Here is a 21580-nt window from a genome sequence, read left to right on the forward strand (position 1 = left end):
AAAATGGGATTTTAGGTATCAGACCTACTAATCATAGGTCAGGGCCATTCAGTCAGGGCATGGTGGAGTAAGGATGAAGATCTGGGGTGTTTTTCAACCAGAGAACCTGGGAACCTGGCAATCATTGATCCGGTCGTGAACTGTTCTTTATATGAAAGTATTCTAGTGTCAAATGTGAGGCCATCTCTCTGACAGCCGCAGCGTGGTGAATATTGGGTCAATTTAATGAAAAGTGAGCTAGAATTCTTTCAAAGCCATGTAAGAGACAAAGATATACAGAAAACTACTATTTCCAGTTAATGCTGCTGACGGTGGTTCAACAAGGTTTTGAATCATTGGGTTGACTTAGTTTTTCCACATAAAGCTTTTTTGTCTTTGTTCAATGGATAATGAGTGTGGAAACTGTTGTATTTTTGTACACTTGAGTTTAGGTTTAAGTAATTTCAGAATTGGTAATAATGAAATCATTTTTATTAAGTCCTAAATATGTAAAGTTTAGATTTTATAGAGGATGTACTTTGTTTTTCTCATGACTGTGAAATATTCACACACTTAAGTAGTACAACTGTTAAGGACCTGTGTATCCTGGTTGTTACAGGTTGGAATTTGTTCTGTCAAGCCTTTTAAAACGTGTGTTTGTGAGTAGATCGTTTTGTATGACATGTCTGTCAGGTTAGAACATGATCAATCCACAAAACTCGCCCCGTGTCATTTGCATTGAAGAGGAAGGATAAATCTTTTCACACAATTGTGAAAAAACAGATCCAGGGAGTTGACACTATCCTTACCAAGGGAAATTGTGTGCATTGCTCAGATTTACTGTTTTTTTGGCAGACTACAACAGCTCCCTATTGAGAGAAACATGAAACACACTGGTGTCTAACAAATGTAGAAAAATTTGAAGGATTTTCCTCCTGAAAGCAAATCTTTTTCTTTGGCACAGCACATTTTTATGACACTGCAAAATGTAAAATGACTTTTTAAATGAATACATTTAGTGTAAACATCAGTTGAAGAAGAAGAAAAAAAACCAATATTTCTGCTTACTGTTCTCTTCCCCTCTTTGCACAGGAGCGGAATGCAGAGAGTGCCATCGAGGCTCTGAAGGAGTACGAGCCAGAGATGGGGAAGGTGTATCGCATGGATCGCAAGGCTGTCCAGAGGATCAAAGCCAGAGACATAGTCCCAGGAGACATAGTGGAAGTGGCAGGTTAGCTGAGGCTGAATTTCACTGTCACTTTCTGAGACTAATTTACACTTTGCGTGACACTGTCACCTGGCTGCCTGCACAGCCTCATTACTGCTGACATGCTTGGAAACACTCTTGCCCGGCTTTTTACCTTTCATTCAAAAGTCTGAAATCACTATTGGAATATCTCAAACTGGGTTATATAACCTTTCTGTGGATGTGCAGTTGGCAGGTCTGATGTTCAGCTGTATCTGTTTATGTGGAGGTTGCTGCGGTCTCTGCTCTTATTTAAGGCCCAGTTTAAGTTTCTACAGCTCTCCCTTTTCCCTTTGCTTTCCATGTGCTCAGTCTCACCACCTGAGCACTGCTTGATGTTTGTTAAACCCCCCCCCCCCCCCCCCCCCCCCCCCCCCCACCCCCCAACCCCCACACACACACACACACATGCACACACACACACACACCAGGACACCCAGGCAATTTCCCTGCTGTACCTTCGTTGATGTGAGGGTGGCCTGGGCTAAAAATAGCCTCATATGTCACTTGGGAGCTCCACCAACATCTGTGTATGCCTGGCACGCACGCAGCCGCCCCCCGAGGAGATCACACCAGCATCAGCATGGCTGCTGTCTTGCAGTGGTAGTAATCCTAGGCTCTCCTTGGGTGGGGATTCGTTTCAGGTGGTTGGAATGATTTATGGGAAGAGAAGGCAGTTCTCAGTGTGTGTGCGTGCGTGTGAGACAGAGATTGGGAGATAAGGGTGTTCATTCATAATTACAACACAGAGTGGCAGGGAGAGGGAATACAATTGCAGCCATGGTTTCAGTAAAGCATTGGCAACACCAAGGTTCGAAAAGTGTATATCAAACAATGCTCCTAGAGTAGTCCTCACTGGCACTGTTGGTTTCAGGAATGAACCTGATAGAGGAAAATACTTCTCTTATTTACTAGGGGTCTCCAGGACACATTAAACTTGTTGTACTCTGTGTGTTTTTGTTTCTCATGATAGCGCTTATTTGGAATTTGGGCTTGTTACAGCCAGTGTCCTCGATCACACATGAATGCATACTCAGTCATATGAAAACAAGCCCTCACAGGTAGAAACTTTACTAAACTCAGCCCCTATATACCTACTGCCCCTGTCACTGTCAACACTTAGCTTGGACCATCTCTGCAGGTGTTGTGTTTTGGGTTTTTTTAGTTAACTTTTAATGGGGTGTTGCTACTGGCGATCAGAAGCTGCAGCTATGGTTTGACTGGTGCATCACAGGCCTGAGTTGGAGGTGTGGTATGTAACCACACTAATATTTCTTTTTGGGATTATTTTTGACTGATTGGATGGCTGGATTGAATATCATTTAAACTCGTATGCTTGATGCTAAACTTTATCTCTCTGATGAATAAACCTATGTTTAGAAATTTGAAGAGATTGCTCAGATTTGTGAAAGTGAGATTCTGTGGAGTTATTCTCAGTACTTTTACTTGTAGTAGAAAGATGTCATAAAGCACCGCATTTGTAGGAAAGTAAATAAATCTTCAGAGCTATGGGTGGCTAAAAGCTAGTCAAACAAAATCTCCCTTTTGAGTTGTTAAATTGCTAAAATTAGCTAAAACTGCTACAATTTTCATACATAAAAGCTATGTTAGCAGATATGAAACTTTACTTTCCCAAAAGGCCTTCGTTAAGTCTTTCTTTTTTTGTCAGCTGAAAAACATCCATGTTAAGTCACCAAAATCACATTGATGCTGTATAAGTCCACCTCATCAGCTGCAACTCCCTCATAGTACGGCAGGAGTGAAATGAACCTTTGGGGTTTTCAAACTGTCCTATTGTGGTGCAGTTAGTACAGCAGGGATTACAAAAACAGAAGTACCAATGTGTGTTCACCAGGGAAGGCAGATCCTTACCTTTTATTCTGAAAGCTTTCAAATGGTTCAATCAAACATGTTGTATAACGGGCAGAGATTGAATCCTCTGAATGATAAAACAGAACAACTTTGTTGTACAGTGTTCATCCATCTTATTAGCTTCTGTAGGTCTTGCTCTGTTTTGCTCTTTAACCACAGGCATCTTAACATTTAATAGAAAATACAAATATTTTTAAACAACTTCACACATCTCTGTGCTCCCTCAGGCATTTCTTTTTAAAATGCCTTACTGATGCTAAAAATTGCTAACAGGTTTTCTGCACTCAGTAACAGCATCCACACAGAAGAGTGTTGTTTGTAGTTCTTATGTAGTGGTGCATTTACTGATTGCAAAAAGTTAGTATTTTTGAAATATACCAACCAGCCGCCCACCAGTCAGGGAGGATCGAGCAGAAAATTGTCACGACCAGCTTTTGTTGTGCATCTGTACCAAATTCCTATATTCCTAAAATTATTTATAACATGAAAGTTAACGTTTTTATGCCTCTGTGTAAAGGTTTTTGGTGAAGCAAAGTAACCAGCTAGCATTGAAAGCAGTACCTGAGAAGGCTCGATGAAAAGGAGTGATGTGCACCTTGCTACATAGTTGTGAAATGTACATAGTCATGCAGGGAGCACTTCCAACTGTCTGACATAACGCTGTTGCTTAGCAGTTTTAAACAGAGGTAAATAGCTGTGGTTGATTCTGCAAAGCATTCTTCCTGCTACCAAAAATATATGCCAGAGATCTGTGGAACACTCCTCTAACTGAAGCATTTTGGGATAAGATGACAGAGTCCTCTCCTCCGCTGATTTCCCACCCTGTCCTGTACTTCAGATTAGTCGGCGGTTGTTCCACTGGAACCCACAGCTGAGGGTGTGTTGTGTGGTGTGTATTTGGGGGGGGGGGTGGTATGTATGGAGTGAGTACTCCTGAGAAAGGAGGAGAACATAAATATAGTGACTCAAGTTTTCACCACTGATGCTGGTGCCAGGCATGGTTACGATGTCGTTATGATTTGTGCCTCCGCTGGAACTTTCCTCTCTTGTCTGAATGGCTTCACTGCAGTGGTCAGGTTGTCAAGAACTACCCAGGGGTTTACATGGAACCTAAAAGAAGGAAACCTACACTGAGGCTGTCCAAAAAACAAGTAACGATGACCCTGCATGTGAAGCAGAATCCCTGCTCCTCTACATTACGCAAGGCATTCAGATTTTTATTCTTCTGCTGAATGGATGGAAAATGCACTTTGTTAGGAAGGGTTAGGAAGTTTGTATTAGGGAGGCGTTCGCTACATTCCAGTTACCGCTTGAATACTGATGTGTAATAATTATCTTAAACATTCATTGCTTTGATAAGGCAAAGATCTATTAGCATAAATTCTCTTCTTGTTGTCTGTGGGAGGCCATGGCAGAAAGAAGCAGGAGTCTGCGGGTAGGCGTTTGAAAACCATGTCTTTACTGCCCTCAGCCAGTCCGGCTACAGTGAACCTGCGGCCCCTAGCAGTCTCCTACACAAATACAACACACACGCAGCTCCTCAAGCGCCTCCCTCACCCTGTTTCACCAACAATCTCATAGATGTCAGAAGCAAAACTGTGGAGGAACATAAGTGGACTTTCTTACACATCTCAAAATACTCTTTCTTCAACTAAATTAACGACTTATCATAAAAAGGTGTAGTGGTATCGAGCTCACGACACAGGGCTATAAACGATTATCACAAGTTTTCACAAATATAGTCATATTCAATAAATAAGAATATTATTGAAAAGTTTATTAATTTCTGTAACTCTACTGCGAAATGTAACACATTATATAGATTAATTACACACAGACTGATAGTTTTAAGCCTTTATTTCTGTTAATTAGGATGATTTTCCACTTCCAGCTAATGGAAACATGACATTTAGGATTAAAATATTACATCAGACAAATTAAAAAATTTGTTTTAATACAGAAATGTGAGCTTCATAAAAAGTATGTTCAATACCTGCTTAAAGGTTGTTTTTTGTTTTTGTTTTTCAAAACGTACTTTTAATCTGAAGAGCGAGCCTCATCAGAACATATTCTAATGTACTGAATATGACTCTAGAGTAGGGGTTTCACTGATTACAAACTGATTTAAATTATCTGTAATTGGCCAGTCTTTACTTTGCGGTTTATGCTGATCCAATACTATGGAGGACCTTAAATTAATAAAATCTTTTCATGTTTTCACAAATAAAGAAATCATAAATCTCAAGCTGTTTAAAATAAACTCTGTTGAGTGTAGAATCATCCACTTCAGTTTTAACCAGTTTATTTTAGATTTTGAAGCACATGCTAGCTTTAGCATTGTTCGCAGCTAGTGGCTTGCCAGTTGCAGGTTCTTCATGGTGCTAACAGATCATCTGTATTTTAGCAATATGGTACTTTAGATTTTTCCACAGGCCACTGAAGATGCTGCCTCACAGACCATTTAAATGTGGTGGATATATCTTAAATATTCATCAAACCTAGTGCTGTTGGCTTGTCTAACAAACAATCTTTATTTCTCTGCATACAACCAGAAAAGAACTCTAGAACAACTTCCGGTCTTTTTCCAAAATAAGATTCACAAGTATGAATGTCAAGCTTAAAGCATTCCTCTTCATATGTGTTTGTAATAATAGCTTATCCTTACTTCCCAGAGGAAGTCACATACTAAAAGCAAGTGGATAACACTTTGAGAGACAGATTTGACTTGGATAAGAAATACTGTGATGTTTTTAATATGAAAAGTTCTTGTTACACTCATAATATTGATTATCACACTTAAAATTATGTTGCAATCATCATTGTTGTTTTAATGATGATACATACACTTATAGAATATACACCTGCTACATGTTGTTTTTAAGTGCTTTTTGCCATTTTATTCTACAGAGTAATACAAGTATAACAGGCTGATATTAGTCTGGTTATCTGCTTGGGTAGCCACCCAGCCTGCTTAACAAATGCGTCACTCGCAACTTTACAAAACAGTCCAATCTCCTTTAGTTTCCTGTTCAGTGTCTTTTTTTCACAACTGGAAATTGTATTTTTCTCACAAGCAAAGGTGCAGTATTGCAGTCCTTAGCAAACCTGATCAACATTGTGCCACGAGTTAGGGGAGGCGCCGCAATGCATTACTCGACTCTATGATCTATAAGGTTGGTAAAATACTCCAGTACTCTCTCTTGCTGCTGGCATCTTAGAAGGTAGTAGTTCTGCTGGTGAGAAACATTTACAATACAGACCAAAGGTTTGGACACACCGTCTCATTCAAAGAGTTTTCTTTATTTTCATGACTATGAATATTGTAGCTTCACACTGAAGGCATCAAAACTATGAATTAACACATGTAGAATTATATACTGAACAAAAAAGTGTGAAACAACTGAAAATATGTCTTATATTCTAGGTTCTTCAAAGTAGCCACCTTTTGCTTTGATTACTGCTACGCACACTCTTGGCATTCTGTTGATGAGCTTCAAGAGGTAGTCACCTGAAATGGTTTTCCAACAGTCTTGAAGGAGTTCCCAGAGATGCTTAGCACTTGTTGGCCCTTTTGCCTTCACTCTGCGGTCCAGCTCCCCCCAAACCATCTCGATTGGGTTCAAGTCCGGTGACTGTGGAGGCCAGGTCATCTGGCGCAGCACCCCATCACTCTCCTTCTTGGTCAAATAGCGCTTACACAGCCTGGAGGTGTGTTTGGGGTCATTGTCCTGTTGAAAAATAAATGATGGTCCAACTAAACGCAAACTGGATGGAATAGCATGCCGCTGCAAGATGCTGTGGTAGCCATGCTGGTTCAGTATGCCTTCAATTTTGAATAAATCCCCAACAGTGTCACCAGCAAAGCACCCCCACACCATCACACCTTCTCCTCCATGCTTCACGGTGGGAACCAGGCATGAAGAGTCCATCCGTTCACCTCTTCACAAAGACGCGGTGGTTGGAACCAAAGATCTCAAACTTGGACTCATCAGACCAAAGCACAGATTTCCACTGGTCTAATGTCCATTCCTTGTGTTCTTTAGCCCAAACAAGTCTCTTCTGCTTGTTGCCTGTCCTCAGCAGTGGTTTCCTAGCAGCTATTTTACCATGAAGGCCTGATTCACACAGTCTCCTCTTAACAGTTGTTCTAGAGATGTGTCTGCTGCTAGAACTCTGTGTGGCATTGACCTGTTCTCTAATCTGAGCTGCTGTTAACCTGTGATTTCTGAGGCTGGTGACTCGGATGAACTTATCGTCCGCAGCAGAATTGACTCTTGGTCTTCCTTTCCTGGGGCGGTCCTCATGTGAGCCAGTTTCTTTGTAGCGCTTGATGGTTTTTGCGACTGCCCTTGGGGACACTTTCAAAGTTTTCCCAATTGTTCGGACTGACTGACCTTCATTTCTTAAAGTAATGATGGCCACTCGTTTTTCTTTACTTAACTGCTTTTTTCTTGCCATGATATAAATTCTAACAGTCTATTCAGTAGGACTATCAGCTGTGTACTGTATATACCTCCTGCACAACACAACTGATGGTCCCAACCCCATTTATAAGGCTTGAAATCCCACTTATTAAACCTGACAGGGCACACCTGTGAAGTGAAAACCATTTCAGGTGACTACCTCTTGAAGCTCATCAACAGAATACCAAGAGTGTGCAGAGCAGTAATCAAAGCAAAAGGTGGCTACTTTGAAGAACCTAGAATATAAGACATATTTTCAGTTGTTTCACACTTTTTTGTTCAGTATATAATTCCACATGTGTTAATTCATAGTTTTGATGCCTTCAGTGTGAAGCTACAATATTCATAGTCATGAAAATAAAGAAAACTCTTTGAATGAGAAGGTGTGTCCAAACTATTGGTCTGTACTGTATGTTGGGCTTAACACTGAGAAGTTTAGACTGAGGGCTTCAGGTTGGATTTTTAAGAGGCGTCTTGCAGAGAGTGACAAGTGAGCCTTTTCTCCAATCTATCTTGTTGATAGAAAAATATAAATAAAACTTTTTTCTAAAACATCTGTTATAAGATCATTGTTGGGTACTGCTTTGGGAAAAAATGTCCAGATGCCAAAAAACTTGCATACTCCCAGCTATGGAAACATTTCCTGTTAAATGTACACTCTCAGTCTCTTATAGCGCAGAAGTATTATCCTTTTTTTGTTTGGGACCTTTAGTAATTTAAAATGCTTCTGACAACAAGTAGACAGTTTAATATGAAGGTTTAGTAGGCAGAAGGTCCAACTTCGCAGTTTATGTCTGACAGGTATGAAGAAGTGTTGCATCAGAGGCACAGAGAGGTGCAGGGAGTGAAGAGAGAACAAAAGGGAGGGGAAATCATTGATCCTTTTGCAACGGCAACATGACTCCATCAAGGTTGTATCGAGCTGTTGTTTACCTGTGACTAGAGGCTTGGTCTAAATCCATTCACTTTTTTCTTTTTTTTTCTTTTTTTGTCCTGAGGACATATTGTCTGAACAAGGATGTTTAATAGGGTCTGACCAGTCACTTGCAGAAACACTACCATTCCTCTTAAAGGTTCAACAGTCTTTACCTTATTAAAGGTGCATAGTCTCTCTTTTTTGCTGTGTTGTATGTATCTATGTAGACACTCAGTGTTTTTTATCTAAAATATGTATTTCTAACCGTTTCCTCTGTAACATGAGCTACATGACATCTGTTGTTGAGAAGGAAATTTTTCAGAAGCTCCTTGAAAGATTTTTTCTGTGAAGTGACTGAATTCATTTTTCTGCAATGGCAAAATCTGGTTTTTCTTTTCAGGAAATTTGTCACCAGCACTTTGGAGATTGTTTTTTTTTTCTGTAAGGTTGTTTTTTTGTGCACAGTAATAGTGTATGTTGCACCAGCTTAAGCTTAAGCTTCATTCATTTGTTTTGTGATCCTTATTATAGTATAATGATCGAAGTACACTTATTTGGCGTGTTCCTTGTTATTCTTCAGGGTCTTTTGGCTTGCCCTCTTACAGCATTGGATGAGCTTGTTCGAAATATATATGAAGACCTGCAATCTAAAACACTGTGCTTTGTCTCCTGGTAGTGATGAGTTTTACACCATTTACAAAATTTGCTAAACAAAAACCCTGAGCCTTTCCCTATACTTAATGTTCCTGGAAAGAGAGTTTAAAGATTCAAATGTCTTTGGAGATCCATAGCAATACTTGAGGGTAAAAACACAAAGTTTAAACAAGTCAAGGAAGTTGGACTTTACTCAACTGAATTGGTATTTGTACACCTTTCATAGTGAGGGTGAAGATTTCCTGTGTCTTGGGTTGACCCTTAGAAGATTTGTGATTGAAACAACTGTCATACCCACAGGTCCCCCCCACAGATTCATACCTCAAAGAACAGCGATTTGTCCACATTCAGCCATTTTTTTCAGCGGTTACAGAAACTGTACAATATTATTGCAGTTGCACCCTGATGGGGTGCAGAGAGCACACGTCCAGAACAGATGGACCATATGGACTCATAGATTTATTGTGATGACAGTGTGGCAGGAAAAGTTATTACTAAATGTAACAGTGTTGTAGGCTGTAAATTAATCATCTTATTAAGTCTAGGGAGTGAGAAATTTGAATGCTTCCCTGGAAGAAACTTTATCTATTATTATACAAGTCCTTCCTCCATGGCAGTGAAAAGTGCAACTGTGCTCCAAAGCAGTAGACAATAATCCCATTCGATAAAATGTTTTAAAGCATACAGCATTTCTTAGTACTTTCATGAAACTGGCTGCTTTTTAAATAGAACTACATCATAGTAACCAATCCCAGTCAGTTTATGGGATTTTCAACATTGGTTTAGAGGTATTATCACAGGATTTATCATCACAGTACATTTTCTTTCCCAGTAAACTTGAATTCCTCTGTTTCACCAAACAGAGGTCCACAGTGTTTATAATCTTTCAGATGTTCAGATGTAGAACATTAGACACAAAACTTTCCACATGTGCCCACAAAAAGCTTTTTCCAAACACACTGTTTGAGAAATGCTTTGACAGAGCCTGGATTTTTTATTTTAGGCTGCACGTGTTATTTTTTCTTTCTAGGCTTAAAGTCGTCTGTTTCTGCTCGCCTGTCTGCAAAAACGGTGGTTCTGTTACACAATGGAAAAAAAAGGACACTGTCTCAGAGTGACAGAAAATATAACTTATGGTCAAGTTCAGAAAACAACAGGACAGGAAAGTTAGAAAAAGAAAACAAAATGCCAACAAATATTCTTTTATTGATTTCTTTTCAATTTGTCTTCTTTTAGTTGGTGATAAGGTGCCTGCTGACATCAGAGTGACCTCGATAAAGTCCACTACTCTACGAGTGGATCAGTCCATCCTTACAGGTATTCCTCTTCTCTGACCAAACACATACAATGTTCAGTTTAATGTTTGGCGGTATTGTATGTGAAGCATTGTTTACCTGATGAAACGGCCTAGGAATGATGCGTTCCAGGGCTGTACGATCTTAGGAAAACATGCAACATGCGATAATATTGGTGATTGTTGCTATAACCACATGACTTGTAATAAATAAATAAATAAGTAAATGGTCTTTCTGCTTTTTTATAGCAAAAATAAACCTCAGGTAATGAGTAATCTATCCATATGCTGAAAAAAGAAGAGTGCTGTTTTGGCAATTAGGTAATGCAGTTGTAGTTTCTTAATGACTAAATGTTTACCTTCTAAAACATTTCTATTTGGTATTAAACGACTGGTGTCACCAATTATATTACAGACATAGAGAGCCTGAAAGCACTGTACTTAAATTATTAGTTATGCATATTGCAATAATGATAAACTGGCGATATATTGTGCAGCCCTAATGTGATCTGTATGGAGATCCATAACAGGACAGCTCTTTGTTGTTGTTTGAAGGGGAGTCTGTCTCCATCATCAAACACTCTGACCCTGTCCCTGACCCCAGAGCTGTGAACCAGGACAAAAAGAACATGCTGTTTTCCGTGAGTAAGCCCTCTGCAGCTCCCTGCAGCATCCTCTTTCTTATAAGGAAACTGTTAGTGCAGAGAAAACTATAAAAAGTTTCTGAAGCATTCTGAAACATTTATAATCAGCTACAGTAATGAAAGTGAATTACTGTTTCACTTTAGCTTGTTCTATTGCTGTTCTTAGGGCACCAACATTGCTGCTGGCCGCGCCATTGGCGTTGTCGTTGCTACAGGCGTCAGCACGGAGATCGGTAAAATCCGTAATCAGATGGCATCCACAGAGCAGGAGAAGACGCCGCTGCAGCAGAAGCTGGACGAGTTCAGCCAGCAGCTCTCGAAGGTCATCTCCCTGATCTGTGTGGCCGTGTGGGTCATCAACATTGGCCACTTTGGAGACCCTGTCCACGGCGGCTCCTGGGTCAGGGGGGCAATTTATTACTTTAAAATTGCTGTTGCCCTGGCTGTGGCTGCCATCCCTGAGGGCCTGCCTGCGGTCATCACCACTTGCCTAGCCCTTGGCACACGCCGCATGGCCAAGAAGAACGCAATTGTTCGCAGCCTGCCGTCAGTGGAAACCCTGGGCTGTACGTCTGTAATCTGCTCTGACAAGACGGGGACCCTCACCACCAACCAGATGTCTGTCTGCAGAGTAAGTAGTGTATAGAAAAAGGTTACACAAACTCATCATTGGAATGTAACTTATGTTAATACGATATATTATTCAACTGCTACAAGTTTGAATCTGTTGTGAATTTTCTCCAATCCAAAAAGGATAAAAATTATGTATTTTTAGCCAGTCTTCTTCAATCTTCTTATCAGAAATGGTAGAGCTCAGCAAAGATCTGATTTTTAAGCATAGACCACAGGGTTCAAGTCAGGCCCAAACTGCAAGTTTAATGTTAGTCTGCTTGTGTTTGGAATCATTTTCCAGAATTTGGAGGTAGATCTCCTTCCTCATTGTTCTACCAGTACAACTGACATTCAAAAGCCTCAGCGTGCCCCTCCAAACATACATTAATATAAGCCTACAACCTTTCCGCGGGCAGCCTTTTGGCTTATCCATATGGAAAGCTGCACATTTCAGTTTAGCTTAACTGTGTTTGTTTTGGAGCAGGTACTTCGTTCTTAGTCAGCACTCTCTCTTGCAGTGTATGCTGGGACCTTGGCTTGGTGGCTCCTGGGTTGTTCTTGAACATCCATACCAATATTCAATCAGCAGTAGTGCTCCGATGAGGGAAATGTTGACACAGTTTTGTGCTCTAATTGAGCAAAAAACTTACATGAAAACAGTTTATCTTAGTAACACTTTCAGAAATCTCCCAGGGAAGTATGAATTAAAATGTTGGAAGCTACATTTCTTCAGGGTTAGGTGGTCAGTTTTAATCTTAGGTTTTTATTTCCTCCTGTCGTTGAGGTTTTTTTTTTCCCTCTTTCTTAAAATTTCGTCATCTTTTTCCATGAAAGCTGGAAAATCCTTTTTGTTGTTGTAATGTTTATCTCCACTTGCCAGATTTGTAAAAGCTGCTGGTAGAGCTGTACACACTGGCGAGCTCAAGCAGCACCCAGACTACTACAATACTCTATATCACCAAATCAGCTTCCACACAGGCCCAGTAAAAGTCTCCGAAATGTCACGTTGCCTGAACAAACAGCATACCGGTCTACAGGCCTGGAGTGTTCTCTAGGCTTAATAAATGGTGCACATATAGCCATATTAGATTATAAACACTAAGAGATCTTATCAACAAATAATCGTAACTTGAACATAGCCTCACCCTTTCCCTTTGTCTGTGTGTGTGTGTGTGTGTGTGTGTGTGTGGTACTCGCAGAATGACATTGCTCTAAGCACGGGGTAAATGTCAGCTCCGCTGTTTGTCTTGGCTGCTGTTAAGCGCTCTGCACACATCCCAGTCTCAGTTAACACCTTGTGCTTCCATCCTGTAGCTCTCTCACCTCAGTCACTTAGGAACTGGTGGCCAGTGTGCGGTGAGCAGCATTAAAATTTAAATATGTTGATTTCAGGACGACGTTTGCTACTTTTATTGTTAAATGGAGTATTAGTATTTATTTGGTCAGTTGTATTATAGTTTTATCATGAATTTAGCTTTGACAGGACTAAAGAAATCCTTATACAATACAAGAACACATTTAAAGGAGTGACTATTTGTTGCCTGTCTTAAGTACAGTAATTGATTTGACAGAGCTAACAAAGGCACAACAGCTTAAATTTTTTCTTTAATATCTTTATTCAATTTTTTGAATATTGTCTAAGACAAAAACCTTGTATGTATATTTTAAAAAACAACTCTAAAGACCCCCATTTTACATCTGCCTTTGGTTTTTTTTGATGAATATCCAGTGAAAAGTATCCGAAAGACCATGTTACTTTGACCAAACAGTAGGAATTTACATTTAGAAGCAATATGTTTTATTTCATTTCCTGAAAAGTTACGTTTTTAGAGATATGAGGTTTCTGTCTAATGGCGACAATATTTACTGTATTTTTGTTTCACATTTAAAAAAGGAGAACAAAAACGCAGCTCAATCTTTGCACTGCAAACACTTCACTTTATGTGAATTGTTTATTTTTGTCGTTTATTATTTCCTTCTAAGTCAAAAGTTGAATTGTCTTTATTTGTCTCTTTTGGGGGAGAAATTTGCTTTCCAGTGTTTTACTGCGCCGGCACACAGTGCACTCATCTGTAACTTCACACAGATAAATAAACAAATAAAAGTATTCCTTACAAAAAAGAAGCAAATGAATAAAAAACACTCACCCCTAAAAACACAACAGTTGGTTAAAAAAAGAGTAATATAAAACAGTGCCATATTTAGTATCCTCCTGGTTAAAAGAGAAGTGGAGCAACCCATGCCCCTTCTACCCTGTTTATAAACAATCACAGAACCAAACTGGTTAATGACTTTGGCAAAGCTTTTACTTTTTTTTTTTTTTTTTTTTTTTTTTTTTTTTTACAATTTACAGAGTTGACATTTTAAGCTGGCCTTTGTTTTATATTATCGATCTGTGCAGCTAACACATCTAGGCTCAGTGGATGTGTTTTTGCATTCAAGGGAATGTTGATAAAGTGAAAGACTGCTGCATCCTGGATTCAAAACGGAACGTTATTGCAGGTACTTCCTCCCAGCAGCTGATAGATTTTAAAACCACTACTGCTCCCAAAAAGCTCAGTAAGTGTTCCTGCTTTTATATGCAGTTTTCCAGTTTTTGTAAATTTGTTGTTTTCTCTTACACAATGATATAAAGTATGTGCTTTTTGTAAATGTTCAAATCATGCTATCTTTAACAACTGTGCAGTATTTCTTTTTCTTATATTGTACCTTTCTTTACTGTAAAGTCTAGTCTTCTCAATTTTTTCAAAACATTTTTTACATTGGCTGCCACATTCCAATGCTTCCGTTTTCCTTTTATGTTGCTGCTGACACACCTGAATTTTCCCACTGTTGGACTATAAAGGATATTTCTATTCTATTGTAGATTCTTATCTTAACACTGAGATTTGCAAAAGGCCCCCAACCTTTCTCTCAGAGCTAACGTACTACATAGCAGAGGGTTAAAGGTCAAAAGCATAAAATGGAGCAGCTTTGCTGTACTCTAATCAGCCTTCCTGTTATCTGCTGTAAACCTTGCTTCTTCTCGTTCTCTTGAAGCTAGAATGACCCACAGACAGCTTCCTTTTTAAATAGCTTCTTACATCTTTGTCCTTCCTCTGACTTCATCTTTAAGTACCCCATTGAAACAGAAAATAGTTGACTATGAGCCTTTCTCAGTCAGAGACAACTTCAAAAAGCAAGAGCAGCTTAGCTGTAATTCTTTCCACCTTCCTGTTATCTTCTGAAAGTCTTCCTCTCACTCACTTTTTTGCACCCTGAATGAACTGAAATATGAAATACAGAAAATGGTTTCCTTTTTACATTTCTGCTTTATTTGTAAACACCTTCCTGAAGCAGAAAATGGCTTAACTTTGAATCTCCTTCACTTAGTAACTGGGTCCACACTGAAGAGTATACAGGTCCTTCTCAAAATATTAGCATATTGTGATAAAGTTCATTATTTTCCATAATGTCATGATGAAAATTTAACATTCATATATTTTAGATTAATTGCACACTAACTGAAATATTTCAGGTCTTTTATTGTCTTAATACAGATGATTTTGGCATACAGCTCATGAAAACCCAAAATTCCTATCTCACAAAATTAGCATATCATTAAAAGGGTCTCTAAACGAGCTATGAACCTAATCATCTGAATCAACAAGTTAACTCTAAACACCTGCAAAAGATTCCTGAGGCCTTTAAAACTCCCAGCCTGGTTCATCACTCAAAACCCCAATCATGGGTAAGACTGCCGACCTGACTGCTGTCCAGAAGGCCACTATTGACACCCTCAAGCAAGAGGGTAAGACACAGAAAGAAATTTCTGAACGAATAGGCTGTTCCCAGAGTGCTGTATCAAGGTACCTCAGTGGGAAGTCTGTGGGAAGGAAAAAGTGTGGCAGAAAACGCTGCACAACGAGAAGAGGTGACCGGACCCTGAGGAAGATTGTGGAGAAGGGCCGATTCCAGACCTTGGGGGACCTGCGGAAGCAGTGGACTGAGTCTGGAGTAGAAACATCCAGAGCCACCGTGCACAGGCGTGTGCAGGAAATGGGCTACAGGTGCCGCATTCCCCAGGTCAAGCCACGTTTGAACCAGAAACAGCGGCAGAAGTGCCTGACCTGGGCTACAGAGAAGCAGTACTGGACTGTTGCTCAGTGGTCCAAAGTACTTTTTTCGGATGAAAGCAAATTCTGCATGTCATTCGGAAATCAAGGTGCCAGAATCTGGAGGAAGACTGGGGAGAAGGAAATGCCAAAATGCCAGAAGTCCAGTGTCAAGTACCCACAGTCAGTGATGGTCTGGGGTGCCGTGTCAGCTGCTGGTGTTGGTCCACTGTGTTTTATCAAGGGCAGGGTCAATGCAGCTAGCTATCAGGAGATTTTGGAGCATTTCATGCTTCCATCTGCTGAAAAGCTTTATGGAGATGAAGATTTCATTTTTCAGCACGACCTGGCACCTGCTCACAGTGCCAAAACCACTGGTAAATGGTTTACTGACCATGGTATCACTGTGCTCAATTGGCCTGCCAACTCTCCTGACCTGAACCCCATAGAGAATCTGTGGGATATTGTGAAGAGAACTTTGAGAGACTCAAGACCCAACACTCTGGATGAGCTAAAGGCCGCTATCGAAGCATCCTGGTCCTCCATAAGACCTCTGCAGTGCCACAGGCTGATTGCCTCCATGCCGCGCCGCATTGAAGCAGTCATTTCTGCAAAAGGATTCCCGACCAAGTATTGAGTGCATAACTGTACATGATTATTTGAAGGTTGACGTTTTTTGTATTAAAAACACTTTTCTTTTATTGGTCGGATGAAATATGCTAATTTTGTGAGATAGGAATTTTGGGTTTTCATGAGCTGTATGCCAAAATCATCCGTATTAAGACAATAAAAGACCTGAAATATTTCAGTTAGTGTGCAATGAATCTAAAATATATGAATGTTAAATTTTCATCATGACATTATGGAAAATAATGAACTTTATCACAATATGCTAATATTTTGAGAAGGACCTGTAATTGTCCAGAAGATCTTAATTATAGTGTGCTTGCTCATTGAAAGACAGAATAATTTTTGAGTTTTAGACCAGCTGCTCACCATGCAGATTCGATCCAGCAACTGGTCAATATCAGTTACCAGCAGATTTCTTGCTGAATCTCTATTTACAAGTAATCTAAAAGCACTTTGCAAGAAAAATGCCTTGCGAAAGTATTCGGCCCATTTGAACTGGTCAACCTCTTGCCACATTTCAGGCTTCAAGCATAATGATATCAAATTCAAATTTTTTGTGAAGAATCAACAACAAGTGGGACACAATCGTGAAGTGGAATGAAATTTATTGGATGTGTCAAACCTTTTTAACAAATAAAGAACTGAAAAGTGGGGCATGCAATATTATTCAGCCCCCTTGCGTTAATACTTTGTAGCGCCACCCTTTGCTGCAATTACAGCTGCAAGTTGCTTGGGGTTTGTCTCTCAGTTTTGCACATTGAGAGACTGAAATTCTTGCCCATTCTTCCTTGCAAAACAGCTCGAGCTCAGTGAGGTTGGATGGAGAGCGTTCATGAACAGCAGTCTTTAGCTCTTTCCACAGATTCTCGATTGGATTCAGGTCTGGACTTTAACTAGGCCATTCCAACACCTGGATACGTTTATTTGTGAACCATTCCACTGTAGATTTGGCTGTATGTTTTGGATCATTGTCTTGTTGGAAGATAAATCTCCGTCCCAGTCTCAGGTCTCTTGCAGACTCCAACAGGTTTTCTTCCAGAATGGTCCTGTATTTGGCCCCATCCATCTTCCCATCAATTGTGACCATCTTCCCTGTCCCTGCTGACAAAAAGAAGGCCCAAACCATGATGCTGCCACTACCATGTTTGACAGTGGGAATGGTGTGTTCAGGGTGATGAGCTGTGTTGCTTTTACGCCAAACATATCGATTTGCATTGTGGCCAAACAGTTTGATTTTGGTTTCATCTGACCAGAGCACCTTCTTCCACATGTTTGGTGTGTCTTCCAGGTGGCTTGTGGCGAACTTTAAGCGAGACTTTTTATGGATATCTTTGAGAAATGGCTTTCTTCTTGCCACTCTTCCATAAAGGCCAGATTTGTGCAGTGTACGACTGATTGTTGTCCTATGGACAGACTCTCCCACCTCAGCTGTAGATCTCTGCAGTTCATCCAGAGTGATCATGGGCCTCTTGGCTGCATCTCTGATCAGTCTTCTCCTTGTTCGAGATGAAAGTTTAGAGGGACGGCCTGGTCTTGGTAGATTTGCAGTGGTCTGATACTCCTTCCATTTCAATATGATTGCTTGCACAGTTCTCCTTGGGATGTTTAAAGCTTGCGAAATCTTTTTGTATCCAAATCCGGCTTTAAACTTCTCTACAACAGTATCTCGGACCTGCCTGGTGTGTTCCTTGGTCTTCATGATGCTCTCTGCGCTTTGAACAGAACCCTGAGACTATCACAGAGCAGGTGCATTTATACGGAGACTTGATGACACACAGGTGGATTCTATTTATCGTCATCAGTCATTTGGGACAACATTGGATCATTCAGAGATCCTCACTTAACTTCTGGAGTGAGTTTGCTGCACTGAAAGTAAAGGGGCCGAATAATATTGCACGCCCCACTTTTCAGTTTATTATTTGACGTAGAGCGTCTGTGGGATGAATGTGTTGCAGCAGGGAGTTCCCTGCAGCAGGAGGAGCACGGGGGAGAACTCTTACCACAACCCCGAAAGCATTCCAGTTCCAGAAAAAGATTAAGATGGGCTGACACTAGTAAATATTGACTTTCTGCTTCCACCTATACTCCCCAGCCCGCAGCTCTCTGCTTGCAGAGAAGTGGGCACGCCTTCTTGCAAAGTCAAATTAAGCTTCCTCTTTCTTGTTATTTTTTTTCAGTATGCTGTTTCCTGAAGATGGTGTTCTTCATGATGATTTACCTCTTCCCTAGTTGTTTAATATATACCTCCTCTGTTTTTATGCATTTTTATTACCCTGTGTCCATACTCCTATTCCCACCAGGACCAGGCGTCTCTTTGCCTCATGGGTATCCCCATATGTGCAGGATTTCCAGGGATTCCCCTCTGAATCTTGACGCTGTACTTCCCCTTTTTTTTTTCTCTCTCCTGCATGAGAAACACGGATCCACATACTGTAAAAAGGGTTACTCACGGTGCATCCCCATATAACCTCTGAGGAAGTGAGTAGGGGGGAAAAAAACATCTGGCACTACTACTGCATCACAAGGATCACACTGTGCCTTGTTTCCTTGGAGACCCCAGTGGCCAGGATATCGAGGGAAACCTAAATGGATAAAAAAATCATTCCTATTTTATATTTTTCAACAGTTTCATTTGCTTGTTGTGAATAGCTACCCTCCTATTGTTACAGAACAGTCATGTCATGACCTGTAGTTTTGCTCCCAGCAGCAAGATGCAGTAAAATGATGCAAAAACATTTTTTGCAGACTGTAGCATACAGCCTGAGGACTCACAGTTGTTGTTACTGCCACATACCACATGCTTAAGACACTCTTTTAGATTGCAGCAATCTATTTGGGTAATATCACATTCTGAATATCCAAGACGTCACCTTGGAAACCACGTTTTTTCATAATAAATTGTCCACACGTTGGCAAAATCCCTAAACTGCCAGATTTTCACTTTGTATAGATCTGCACCCTCTGCACACATTTTGTTTTCCCTCTAATGTAATGCTGAATTAAAGTCAATTCTGTGTGAAACTCTGATATAACTATGAAGCACATAGTTCCAACTCCTTATGTGACCTTTTAGCATCTTAGACACTTTTTCTGTGTCAGGTGTGGACATCTACTGCAGTAAGATTCCATCCAGCTGATTGAATCTATTATTGACATGGGGAACATGGATTCATCACAGCTAGAATTTAATATTTAACAATTACGGCATTCCTAACAATCTTCTGTGATATTATTGCAAACATCAATGGCGATATTTTTGCAGGCCATCCGTCCGTCCTTTTCTTTCTAATCTCACCAGTTGACTGCAGCATGTTGACAGCGTGTCTTTGATGAATTACTCTGAGCACTGCAACTCCCATGATGCTTGTATTTGTTTCTGATGTCTAAAAAGGTCAGGAAGATACAGTTCCTGCTACAGAAACTGGAATTTACTAAGAATCTTCCTGGCTTTGAATTAATGTGGTTGTTCTTTCCACACCTGAAATGCTTCTCCTCTTTACAGCTGGTGTTTAATTTTTTAGCAGATTAATTGCCCATTTTGTAGTTTATATAAACATCACAAAATCTGTTTTTAAGATTAAAATGTGGTGCACCTCTTCCATAAGCTCTAGCACAAGATGCAGCGACTGTATTGCAACAACTAAAGGAAGTCGATTTTTTGCATTTTTATGTCATGTGTGAAAACGTATGTCAAAATTTCACTTTTCTTTGGATGGACTTCTTAAATCCTTCTATGATGATATTGATAATATCCGACTATACAAATATATGCAGGTGGACAAGTTAAATATTTGTTTAAACTCCAGTCCATTACTTCTTTCCTGCCAGTTTTCTGCCTGTGCCAACAAATTTGAACTTTAGCCTGAACGCCCTTTGTTGTATGTTGTGTTTGGGTGGCGATCACTTAAAGATCAATTTCCTTAGAATCATTCCGGATTCTTGGAATAACCCAGTTGGTTGCTAAAAGTCACATAGGTGGCATAATGAGAGGTTCTGCTTGAAACTAACCAATGAAATAAGAAACCTTTTTCACACACTCTGACAGATCCACTTATTTCACACACAGCACAAGGATCAAGCTCGGCTTTAATCAACTAACTCATCTGTTTCCCTTTTCTTCTCTTACAGATGTTTGTTGCAGACAAAGTGGAGGATTCAAGCTGCACCCTGCATGAGTTCTCCATCACTGGTTCTACATATGCCCCTGAGGGACAAATGTGAGTTTCAAAAGTGTATATTTTTTTATTTTCTTCAGAAATGGCCTGAATCCTCTCGGTGTATTTGCATGTATCTGGATGCATTTTAACTATAAAATTCTACTGCACTACGAGAAAAGACTGGAGGCTCAGCTGTACTCTACTTACTGTTTATAAACTATCAGCTTTGTCAGATTATTGTTTTTAATCTCAGTGAACATGTTTTTGTGGAGGTGTACAGGTAGGTGGCTATCCATTAGACAAGAGAAGGGTGTCAGCAGCTTATTGTGTGCGTGCATATTGTTTATTTGACTGTTTAGTGAGTGCGCAACTCCATGTGAACCTGACTGTTTCATAACAGCTCAGAGTGGGTTTCTGTGTGGGAGCTCTGCTAGCAACGGCAGCAGTGTCTACAGCGAAGGGATCCACGGTTGTCATGCAGTCAGCACCTGCTCTGTTTACTACTGTACGGCCACTGTTTCCTCCAGTCAGTACTGCAGTGCTAACCAGCTAAAGGCCAGACCTACTCAGAAGTGTCTGAAGTATCTGTGAAGTGTTTCCACCATGACTGACATGTATGTAACAGTTTTTCTTTTCTCCCAGTCTTAAAGGAAACAGACCCATCCAGTGTGGCGACTATGATGGTCTGCTGGAGTTGGCCACTGTCTGCTCCATGTGCAATGACTCCTCACTGGACTACAATGAGGTCATTTGCTAACACATGCACTTACTAATTATTTTGAGTTGCAATGCAAAAAAAAAGAACCCTGCAAAAGTACTACAACTGCAAAGTTCAATTTTATTTATAGGACAGATCAACACAGAGTAGTGCAAATAGTGAAGTGGAAGAAGAAATACACATGGTTTTCAAACAGTGGTACAAATATAAATGTAAGTGTGGTTACATTTGTGTCTAGCTCCCTTTATTCTAAATCCCCTTAGTAAAACCCATGGCAACCAGTTGCATTCAGAAGTTGCCT

At 40.2% G+C, this 21580-nt stretch overlaps 1 protein-coding gene across 2 annotated transcripts in view; it reads left to right on the top strand.

The window, feature by feature from the left end:
* Positions 1 to 21580, top strand: part of atp2a3 (ATPase sarcoplasmic/endoplasmic reticulum Ca2+ transporting 3) — a 69963-nt gene that overhangs the window by 31478 nt on the left and 16905 nt on the right. For both annotated transcript variants that reach the window (XM_047378956.1, XM_047378955.1), the window contains exons 5-10: positions 1072 to 1210; positions 10367 to 10447; positions 10980 to 11065; positions 11235 to 11699; positions 20533 to 20621; positions 21204 to 21306. In XM_047378956.1, the coding sequence (XP_047234912.1) occupies positions 1072 to 1210; positions 10367 to 10447; positions 10980 to 11065; positions 11235 to 11699; positions 20533 to 20621; positions 21204 to 21306 (963 nt within the window). The remainder of the gene's footprint in view (positions 1 to 1071; positions 1211 to 10366; positions 10448 to 10979; positions 11066 to 11234; positions 11700 to 20532; positions 20622 to 21203; positions 21307 to 21580) is intronic.

This window comes from Girardinichthys multiradiatus, chromosome 11, assembly GCF_021462225.1.
Source record: "Girardinichthys multiradiatus isolate DD_20200921_A chromosome 11, DD_fGirMul_XY1, whole genome shotgun sequence".
In the NCBI taxonomy this organism is placed as follows: Eukaryota; Metazoa; Chordata; class Actinopteri; order Cyprinodontiformes; family Goodeidae; genus Girardinichthys; species Girardinichthys multiradiatus.